This window comes from Lates calcarifer, linkage group LG4 (genome assembly GCF_001640805.2).
Source record: "Lates calcarifer isolate ASB-BC8 linkage group LG4, TLL_Latcal_v3, whole genome shotgun sequence".
Classification (NCBI taxonomy): Eukaryota; Metazoa; Chordata; class Actinopteri; family Centropomidae; genus Lates; species Lates calcarifer.
The window spans coordinates 4,581,463-4,592,337 of record NC_066836.1 but is presented as its reverse complement, the minus strand read 5'-3'; the positions used below and the strand labels follow the sequence as shown (position 1 = coordinate 4,592,337).

At 41.9% G+C, this 10,875-nt stretch overlaps 1 protein-coding gene across 9 annotated transcripts in view; it reads left to right on the top strand.

Moving 5' to 3' along the window:
- The first annotated feature begins 2,168 nt into the window (after positions 1-2,168).
- LOC108884326 (supervillin) overlaps positions 2,169-10,875 on the top strand; it is a 42,465-nt gene continuing 33,758 nt past the window's right edge. For 7 of the 9 annotated variants that reach the window (XM_051069810.1, XM_051069808.1, XM_051069813.1 and 4 more), the window contains exon 1: positions 9,417-9,749. In XM_051069810.1, the coding sequence (XP_050925767.1) occupies positions 9,689-9,749 (61 nt within the window). In that variant the 5' untranslated portion in view covers positions 9,417-9,688. Of the gene's footprint in view, positions 2,772-9,416; positions 9,750-10,875 lie in introns of those variants that run through there. The other 2 variants (XM_018678175.2, XM_051069814.1) reach the window with 2 other exon arrangements.

The window sequence follows — 10,875 nt, the reverse complement described above, 5'->3', positions numbered from 1 at the left end:
ATGTTTTTAAAACTTAAAGAGCTATTAAGTGAACTGCTATATTTATTAGTAGTTGTTTCTTCTGTCATAAAAGACAAGTTACTGACACTGTTATCAGACGGTTATATACTGCAGCTTCAGTTACTGATTACGGTTTACGGGTCTGCTGTACTTAAGTACAAATTTGAGGTATTTGTTCTTTACTTGACTACTGCACTTTCATGTTATTTTATACTCTCTGCTTTAATATAGAATTAACTGTACAGTATCATAGACTTAGGGCTGCAATGACTGGTTGATTAATCAATAAGTCAAGTGACTAAAAATGAACATATTTTGATAAACGTTAACATCTTTTTTCATGCAAAAGTGCCTAACTTCCAATGGCTTCAGCTTCTCAGGTGTGAGGGTTTGCTGCTTGTTCATTTTATTTCTATCTACTTATTTTAGTTTGTGCAATGGTAGGACAGAGCAAGGATAATGTTAGTGACTATGTTTTCTAAATATCTAGTAATATACCATCCTTATTTTCACTGTGGAACTGCAGCGTTCTCAAAATGACACAGTGTGCCACTGTTCTTGGGAGCTCACTGCCATCCATCCAGCCCTCCAGCTGTCCCTCCATCACAGCTGCCTCAGTCTCCACACCAGACCTCGGTAAGTAAACTACATATCTATCATCACTGTACACCTGTCAAGCATGCTCGCCTCCGCTGCTCAATGAATAAGTGACTCCATTAATGGCACAGTGACAGTTGCCCTCCTTCTCCTCCACTCCTTGCACATAGACTGCATTCTCTACTGTGCTGCACCCCAAAAGTGGTATAGCAGGTGAACTCTTAAAGATCCTCTGATGTCAAGATTTTGGCTGTTGAAGCAGTGAACAGAGGTGGGAGATACAGTTTTGCATGAATGTGGTCGATGGTACTACAAGAATGTGATGCTTTATGTACTGTATATTCATGTAGCAGAGACAGCAGATACAGTTTTAAATATGAATGTAATACTGTGTATTGTAACAAACAAATTCAGATTATGAACAACATAAAAATAAATAAAATGAGACAAAAGAATCATCCTTATCATGAAAGTAACAAAGATTATATTAACTTAGTTCCTTGTCTGTGTTTTGTTGAATTGATATTTAATGCTAGTAAAACATGATTAATCGATTGACATTCAGAACATTTGTTGTGGTGGAATCTGGGACTGCATGTCCTGCTGTAGCTAGCTAAATCCACAAGATGGAGACAATCAACAAATAAACAGAAATAGGAACCACTATCCTAAACTGTCCCTGCTGCTTCTCTTTCACTTGAGCACCCGAGGACAGTAAATACTTTAACCTGTTTATTCTAACACGTTTACAGTATATTGTATATTGGTAGGTTGCACTTGCACATCTGGATAGGGTCTGGAAAGTTCAGTGTGTCAGAACTGACTAATGAAAACAGTGGCGTTGTTGTATAACTCCATGTTTATTTGTAAATTTTAGCACATGCTGTAATTTTCCTCTTAAAAGAAATTGCAGCTTTATTCAGTTTAGACCATGGGAAGTCAATTTTGTTGACGTCATTGTCGACTGCAGTGGCAAATAAAGTATGTTTGCAAGTTGCCCTCATGTGCCCATTTTTGGAGATGAAAACAATAGTTGCATAACTTTTCATAAATATTTACACTATGTCTTGCACATGTGTTCATGTGGGCGAACACCTCGACATAAGCAGTGCAGAGAAGATCCTGTTGTGTGCATGTCACAGCTGTCCTGGAATGAGTCCTTTGGCAAGGATCATTAAGTCATAAGTGGGGATACTGGAGATGGAAGCTCCACTCTTTGTCTTTAATTTTAGATTCAGTGAAACACCTGTCACTTGTGGCCTTTAAAACTATATAGTGTGATGAAACACAAATTTGAATGCATCCTACCATTTGGCTGAAAAAAATGTAGAAATTAAATTAAATGTGGCCCCAGTCTGTGCTGTTAGACCCCAGTGTTGTAATAGAGGAGAGCCCCCGCAGAGCCTGGATCGCACTGTGCTGCTGGATTGTAGTTTTAACAGCTGATTCGATCCTCCTGCACTGGGAGCCCGACGCTTCCTGGCTATTTATGGCAGATGCCCCTCTATCGAGGCCGCTCTCTTCAGCCCATACATGGTTGCTGTGGGATGAGGTTACCACGCCGGTTTTGGCCCGCACTCCCCAAACGCTTTGGAAGCAGTGTTGTGTTGCCTCTCACCGTCAGTCTAAACTCTATCAGACAAGGGTCCCAAACCTGGTTCACAAGAATGGGCATTTTAGGAACCACAGTCTTGACTTTTGGAATAGTTTGAAGAAACTGTAGGAGTATCAGCCAGTTGTAGCACCCCTTTGAATATTTTTTTTTTCTCTCAGTTTCACCCTCGTTTCACCTCAATCCCTGTCTCTCTCCTTCACCCCTCTCCTGCATACCCTACTCCCTCTCGTTCTCTCTCCCTCTCCCTTCCCCTCTTTCCTCTTTGCTGTTCCTGGACTGATTTATTTGGCCTGGTGCAGCAGAGCTAGTGGGAAAGCACCAGGCTATATTTGTCAGCTGCTGAGGTTGGACCTGCTTCAAGGTGGATGACTTTGGATCCTTTGTTGGGTTTACCTGCTCACACCTGCACCTCCTGCATCCTCTGCATCTACTTTGCTCTGAACTAGTGAGTTCCTTGGTTTGGTGGTGTCATATCTGAACTCTACAGTCAGGACAAATGGACTTCTCCTGTGAAGCATCTCTCTCAGTCCTGTATTATTGGAGCTAAAGCACTGTAACTGTAAGTATTGTTTCCTCTTTCCTAGTTTAATTTCATCCGTGCTATGATGTATATTAGGTAAGCAAGTAAGTAGGTAATCAGTCATTTATGACGTAGTTTTGTGGTGAGTTGCAAAGCAAAGGTTTTCACGTATATGCTAAACTGAAAGATTGTTTTGCCTTTATGGCAGGTTATTAAATACTGTATGCTACAAAAGCTTTGCTAGATCTTAAACATAAAATACGACATGACTACCAGGCATTAGTTAGGGTAACAAAAAACATCCTTTAGAAACTGAAGAATTTAACAGTCCAGAAGTTGCCTCTCAACTGATCTGGTACACTTGGCTTTGGGTGCAGTCAATAAAAGGAAGGGAATTTTGCCATTGCTGGTAAATATAAACAAGCTTTCTGTCATTTTGTTTGGTCTTTGTTTGGTAGATTAAACCCACTGCATAGCTTGTTGAAGCACAATCGCCATCACTTTTGTTCGCACAGACAAAACCAGAGTAACTTTATTTGCAAATGTCTTTATGAATGAATTCTGTCACATTACTGCAGAATCCCAGACAAGTATTTTCTCCTTCATCAGTCACCTGGTGGATTTTTTAGTTTGGTGGTATAAATGTTGTGCCCTCTAAAGTGACTGTAAGATTGGGGAGTTCATTCATTGTTCTTTGCCAAACTGCCCAGTAGAGGAGACAAACACTGGTGCCAACACCAAAACTCAGCAGTACTTAACTGGTATCTGGTTTAGTTTTTCTCCCCCCTGAGAACTGAATGTAGTATCCCAGCTGAACCCCCCCCCCCCCCAATTGCTTTGTGCTGTCTCAAGTAACCACATGGGTATTAGCATTCCAAGCTTCAGATTATGGCTGTATGGTGGTATGTGTGTGCAGCTGATCTATCGGCTATGTGTTGGGCTGGTGTGTTGTTCCAACACTGGGCAGGTGTCATTTCTCTACAGTTTTTATAGTGCATGTGTGTGTGTGTGTGTGTGTGTGTGTGAGAGAGAGAGAGAGAGAGAGAGAGAGAGAGGCAGTTGCACCTGTTGTACCCATCAAAATGAACAGACAGGTTTATTGGCTAGCCTCTTTGTTGACCCCCTGCCACTGGATTCTGTTCATCTACATATAAGACGAAGGACATGCACACATTATCACCCAGCTGTGATACGCGTATTCATTTGCTGAAGGCCAGCGTTCTTCATTAAAACATGGTCAAATTATATATGCACATATGCATGCATTCTTTTCTTTGTCTTCCTGGTTGCACAACAAAAAGCTTTTATACAAAGTAGTTTCAGGTTTGTTTCACTCTTAAAAACAAGTGCAGATTCTTGCACTTATTACTTTAGTCAGTGCTAAAATATACAGTTGTTGTTTTTCTCAGGATGAAAGTACTAGCAGTGTTGGATGTTGAAACAGCAGGTTGTCATAGCTGTAAGAATAACTTTCTTGTAAATGAATGGGCAAAGATTCAGTTCTCTGAAAAGCAAAGCAAGAATTTGAACAACAACCCCAACTCTCTGTATCTTCTTTTACAACCTTTCATCATACTCCTATGACCAAAGTGACTCCAGCACCTTCCCCTGTGTTCATGTACCAGTTATCCCTGGAGCTTGTGCTCAGCAACATCTCTGATTGTCCCCACTGTCTGCTGTTACTGTCAGCACCTAGTATGTCAGAAGGCAGAAATGGCCTTCAAGCTCCTGCTGGCCTGCTAACATGCTGGCCTCTCTCTGAATGTATGACTGCTGTTTAGATTATATGTGACAGGAGTCACTGATAATGGGCACTATGCACACACTCACAAACAGGTCCTTAGCTCTAGGATGTTCATAGTAACTAACTAATGATATATCTATTTCTGGCATGTTTTTGTATCATATTATCATACCACAAGCAAAAAGCAACTTCTTGTGTTGTCTTTAAAGATTGGTTTTGGCCAGTCTATTCTCATTAATAGCTGAACAACTGACATTACAGCACCTTCTCTTTCCCACCTTAGCTTTCTGTGTTCTATGTAGCCAAACATAGTGAAGCTGTAGAAATGACCCTGCAACACTGAGACATGCTTTACCAATGACTTATAACTTTGCATTGCATCAAATTGAACACTAAATTGATTTGACTCGTTTGTCTGGTCTTGAGTTCCCTTAAGTTACGTCCTGTTTCATAGTGTGAAGATGTTCCTGGATGAAGTACCTTTAAGGAAGGACAGCCAAATCCTCAAGTAACCATTTCTGGCTTGACATCCTCATCTTCCTCCTCCTTCACCCTCTCTCTCCCTCTGTCTCTGTCTCTCTTTGCTTTTCCTCCCTCTCTCCTCCTCTGCCCAAGAAGTTGCAGAACTTCCTAAGTGTCTCTCCTCAGCACCGGGCTCTGTGCTCATCGATATCCATATAAGAGCAGAGCAGGCAGATTTCTGTGCCGAGTGTCAGGCAGAGTTGATGCAAGGCAGCAGAGAGGAACGCAGATCTGGATCTAAAGAGGGAATGCCAGAGTAAATGTTTAAGGAGGGAGGAAGGATGAGGGTTCCTGCTCTGCTGCCTCAGGCTCTGACTTGGCCTGTGTATTTGTGTGTGAGAGAGAGAAAGTTTGGATCATGTGCTTCTGTTGCATGTGTGTGCATGTGTTGATATTAGTGCATGCATGTCTGTGTCTTAGTGTACCTTAGTGCATTTGTGCTAAGCTAACCTAAACACAGAAAGTTTTTCCTTATAAAGGCAGGCTTGCTTTGACCACACTGTCTGCATCTGCTTAAAGTACAAAGACGTCTGATAGAACAATAACTACTTTGCTATTCTAAGCAACCAGTGTCTGGTAACAGTGGTCTGGGAAAAGTCATCCAGGATGTACAGGAGGTCATGTATTTTATGTAATGTCCAAACGTGTAAACAGGCAGTGTGAGAATGAGGTAGACATTAGAGATACAAGTTTGGTTCCTAATGTTGAGTGACAATCTGCTCTACTAATTATAACATTTAACCTGTTGCCAGACATTCCCATTTTTGTGCACAAGCCCAAAAATAATGTACCCTAATTAAAAAGGTTACTCAGAAGTTTTTCTTGCCTCACCTCTTTTGGAACAGGAGGCCTGTAGTTGTCCATTTTGTGTGGAAAACACTCAGTAAGGCTGAACCAATTCTGCATCAACAGCTTTTGCAGTATTATGAGGGAACCAAATATGTTTTGCTCAGATAGAATCAGGAGACTTTCAAAGAATTGTTGTGTGAAGATTGAGTTTGTTCCAAACAAAAACGCACCTGAAGTAGCACTACTAAGGCCAAAGTGTCAAGAGATTGGACAGTGTATTTTAGTGATTCAGCGTAATACGCTTGTTTACCATATTGTTTTTGTCGTTCTAATGACTGCAAGATTACAAAATGTCCGGTATAGTGGCTCTTATTGGCTTATTGTGGATAATATTGTGGTTGTCAGGTTACTGGTCAAAATAATGTCTGACAGAATGACATAAAAATATTGAAAATATTGATTTGGGAAGTGACATTGAACTCAGCACTAAGGGTTAGCTTGACTAAAACAGAGGTTTGTGGCTCAACTCCAGTCAGTCATAATGTACATCATATAAAGAACTGAGCTCAGTAAAGCTCAGTTCAGACTGAGAGAGACAGACCGAAACAAAGGATCAAATGGTATTGTCCTCCACAGCAAAACTTCATCCTTATTCCTTAACCTCAGTGTGCTGCTGTGCTTCACAGCTTAAAGTTTGATTTGCTGAGAGATGCTTTGATGTTGAGTCACCCGGGGATTTGTTGAGGCCCCACCTCGTGTTGTTTACATGATGTCCTGGGTGTTGAGTTTTATTGAAGTGTGTGACTGCTAGATGAAATTGTTGAGCTGAGTTTCACATTTCTGTCTGTGACCCAACAGATCAAGAGACAATTAAAGTTTTTTTTGGGCAGGTTTATTTTTTAGATGGTAACATGTTCAGATCAAAAAACTATTTATATACAGAAAAACCTGACGCAGTAATTTGATGGGTAAACTAGCAGTATTTTTTGATTCAAATTTGTGATCCTATACACTCATATTGTCTCATATTGTCCTAAGAGGATGAAAATACCTGAATTACAGTGTGTACACACATATCATTTATTGTATATAAAAATGAAAAAAACACAAAAACAGCAGAGAAAGTTGCAAGTTGTGCAAGACTCCTAAAGGACCATTTAAAAAAGCTTATTTGTCCACAAGTTACCCTTAAAAGCTCTGCAAACCAGATCTCAGTTCTGTGGTCACGATTTCTAACAAGTTCCCATGTTGTCATCGACTCGCCAACAAGTTTAGTCACTCAGGAGCCTATTATTTCTCACACCAGTGTAGTTTACAACTGAGAAAAGCCTTGTGAGTGACATGTGACCTGTTTTGAAATTGTAAATTGGTATGCAACTGATGAGACAGAGAGAGATTGACGGAGGATGTATCATGTTTGTTGCAGTGGGTGTTGGTGTGGGTGTAAACATACAGATAAAAAACAAAATGGAGAGTCACAGGTGAAGAAGCAAACAGAGAGAGTTAGGAATCTAAACAAAAGCAACACAAGAGAGAGGAAAGAGTGAGAAGAGAGAAAAGGGGATGAGGAATGAGAGGGAGTTGATAGGAATGAGTAGGAAGGGCCAGAGAACAGAGAGAGCGAGCGTGATGGATGGCAAGGATGACAAGTCTGTTGAAGGAAAGGGAGAAGGAGTGGGAAAGAAAACAAGGCAGAGCAGCGAGCAGTCGCAGAGACGGTCCCCTGGTAAACACGGGCCGGCTGGCTGACAGGGTGACCTCTCCCTAAGGCAGCCACTCACAACACATGTTGCCTTATTAGGGGCGTCTACTGGGAGCGTAGGCAGACTAGGGAAGGTTGGGGGGGGGGTTGTGTGTGAAAGGGTGAGAAAAAGCATCACACAGAGGAGGTGGGTGAGTGTGCAAGCAAGCAAGACTTAAGAGAGTCCAGAAGTGTGTAACAAGAGCAAAAGAGCTGTTTTTTTATGAGCATGTTACCTCTCCACTGCGGGTCAGATAGCTTTTAGATTTGAACAGAGTTTCCTCAGCTGCTCAGTGTTACATACTGTAGATCTTACAGAAAGAATGTACATTATACAGCATGAAATGAGATCATTGTTAAGTTTTTCAAGGGTAGGGTCTCTTCTAGGAGGAAGAAAGTGTAAATTAATGCACATTTTTGTTCTTCTATTGATGTCTGCTTTCCTCGTGCCGGAGGTTATTAGGTAACATTCATGTCTAGCATTATCTTGCAGCCTCTGCAGAGTACCACATTAACATTGTTTACCAATCTATTTAATGTCAAAGAATCACAAACCCCCCTTTTTTTTATCTCTGTACTGTGACATAATGCCTGCATGCCTTACATGTCCATGCATTGTACTTGTATGATGTTCAGAATAAAATAATAAGATATTATCTGAAACACTAAAAAGATATATTACTCTTTTTTTTTTAATTCTGGACTGAGGTTCCTTTATTTGTTGTCAGTCTCTGCTCTTCAGAGCTTGTTTGTGTTGTGACATATCTGTGTAAGTGTACATGTGCACTTTTAGCCTAGTTTAGAGTAGGCTACATTACTCTGCATCTTTTTACTTTCATTGTCTTTGTGATCCAAGGTCAACTGTTCATGTTTTAGCAGATTAAATATTTGTTGTCAGTCCTCAAGTCCCAGTTGAAAACTCCAGAGGAACATGAACTAAAGGGTCAGAGTGCAGTTGTGGAGCAGTTAAGGACTCAGTTTCTGATGTGACAGTGTGGATACTGGACTCTCAGAAACCTCCAGGCTGCTCTGTCTTCTTGTCTCACACTCCCTGATATGATGATGTGATGACTTTCATAAGTGGGTTTTGTCATCTCTTAGATTAGATTTAGCGTGCACCCACTGTGTGACTATGTCTGCACTTCTGGGTTCAGGCCAACTTGTGGCAGAAGCAGAGCATGTTATAGAGAACTGCAGCTAGAGGACAGAGGAAGACAGCAAAACAGGAAGTAACAGGCAACACGAGGAAGATATAAAGTAAAACCCTATCAGTTAGGTTTGTTTAAAGTCTTGGTATGAACTGTCAAAAGTCTTAGTAGTGTTGTGTTTAATGAGAATAGATTAGAATATGGCAGGAGGTTATGAATACTGTGACAGCTTAATAAAGCTTTTCTTACTGGCTGAACTGGCATCAAGACAAGGCTGTCAGTAAAAGCCCTACAACCATAAGGAATCATATTTCCAGTGGTACATTAAATTTTATGACCTGGTGGACTCCAGCTGCATTTAAACCCAGAATAAGGAAGATTTCACAGCCAAACTGTCTTGACAACTTCATAATCATATCAATATTAATGCAGTTTTTGGCTGCAGTTTTTGGACATTTGATGCCACCCAACCATCTTGGCTTAAGCATGTCTGATGCGTTGTGTGCTTTAAGGATACCATCTGACTTCCAGGATCCCCGGACCCCATACCACCCTCTGTAGCCCTGCTGGCACCCTCCTCCAATCCTGTTCCAGAGTTTTTATCATCAAGGCTAATTTCTGCCTGTAATCTGATTAGGGCTCTGAGCTGCTTTAGCACCCTGCTGCGCTGTCTCTCTCTCTCAGCTCCCTTGCGTGCACACACACACACACACACACTGACATGCACACAGACACACACACTGTGTGACAGCCAGTCAGTCTGTGTAGGCTGTAGGTTGCTGTGTGGCCGTGGCAGTCACTCTGATATGGTTGTGTGCTTGTCTGTGTGTATGAGAGTGTGTGCGTGAGTGTGTGGTTGTGTCACCACCTTCATCCCTGCCTGCCTGCTTACCGGTAGCAGCCCTCTCGCCTCCACTGCTGCTGCTGCTCCCGCTGTCCGCTGCCCGTCACCACCGCTGTGATCGGAGGGGAGTCTAGCAGCGAAGCGTACTTGCTGTTCATCTCCTTAAACATGTTTCGAAACCCATGGATTTCTAGTTACCATGTGAACCATGTGCAGCCCTGTGGCCAAGGTAAGGCCTGTAGAGAGGGAAGGCTTGGTCTGCCTGTAGGATGACTTGGCTAATGCAAGTTAACTCCTTACTGAGCTAAATGACAGAGCTTGGTAGGTGTCAGTAGTGCAGCAGGCGGGGGATTCAGCTTGGTAAGATGTACTGAGAGCCCATGAAGTTTCCTGATTCCTTCCTTTTTGTTCTGGTTTAAATGGCAAGTGTAAGAATTCTGATCATCCCTGTCTAATAGTTAAGGTACAGAGGGTTTAAATATATTTCTATTATTATGAGCATGAATGTTAGCATATTGGCTTCTTCGAATGAATACAATCAGTGTGTGAGCATTTTCACTACACTTATTTGGTGCTGTATTTTCAACAGGTGGGTGACGCTGTGTGTTATCTGTCATGCTTTTTCCTGTTGCCTCCTCCCTGATGTTTTACCTTGTCAGTGTTCTTTACACAAAATGCCCTTTACAAACATCACATTGTATCATTGCCTTCTGAGGTGGAAGATGGCTGGACATGTTCTGCCAGCAACCTTTCCACACAGATTGTGTGCAAGTGAGGGCCCAGTTCACTCAGGGAGTCTATTTTGCACCTCTGAATATTTATAGAAAATCCCTCTCCTCACCACGCTCACTTTGGGACCGTCAGCAGCCTAAGCTGCTCTCTGGCACTGCCAGCCTTGAGCCTTGTGCTGCTTGGTTTGTTGACAACCTTCAGGCGTTTCCAAGGAAAGCCGGACTGACTCCTGTGCAAGGGGCTTTCCATCGGTGGAAGCAGACTTGTGAAGTCACAGACAGACAGATAAACAGGCAGATACGTGTACTCACACCTCCACAACAGTCCCACCGGCTTTAAAAATACTGAATGTTTGTGGATGTGAGAAGAAATAATCCTTTAAAGGTTATGGCATCTACTGATTTTGGGTATGAAAATAGAGCACCAGAATTGTCATGGCCATCTCTTCTTCCAGGATCAACATCCTTAGGATAAACATGTGATGGAGCTTCACATTCATGCAGCACAGTTATAAAATGAAGACTTCAAACCCTGATCTCTGGCCTCTCTGATGTCTAATTCTGACATGTGTCCTGTCTTAGATCATAACATGTCCTTGAATTTCATTAGGTCACTTCACACAC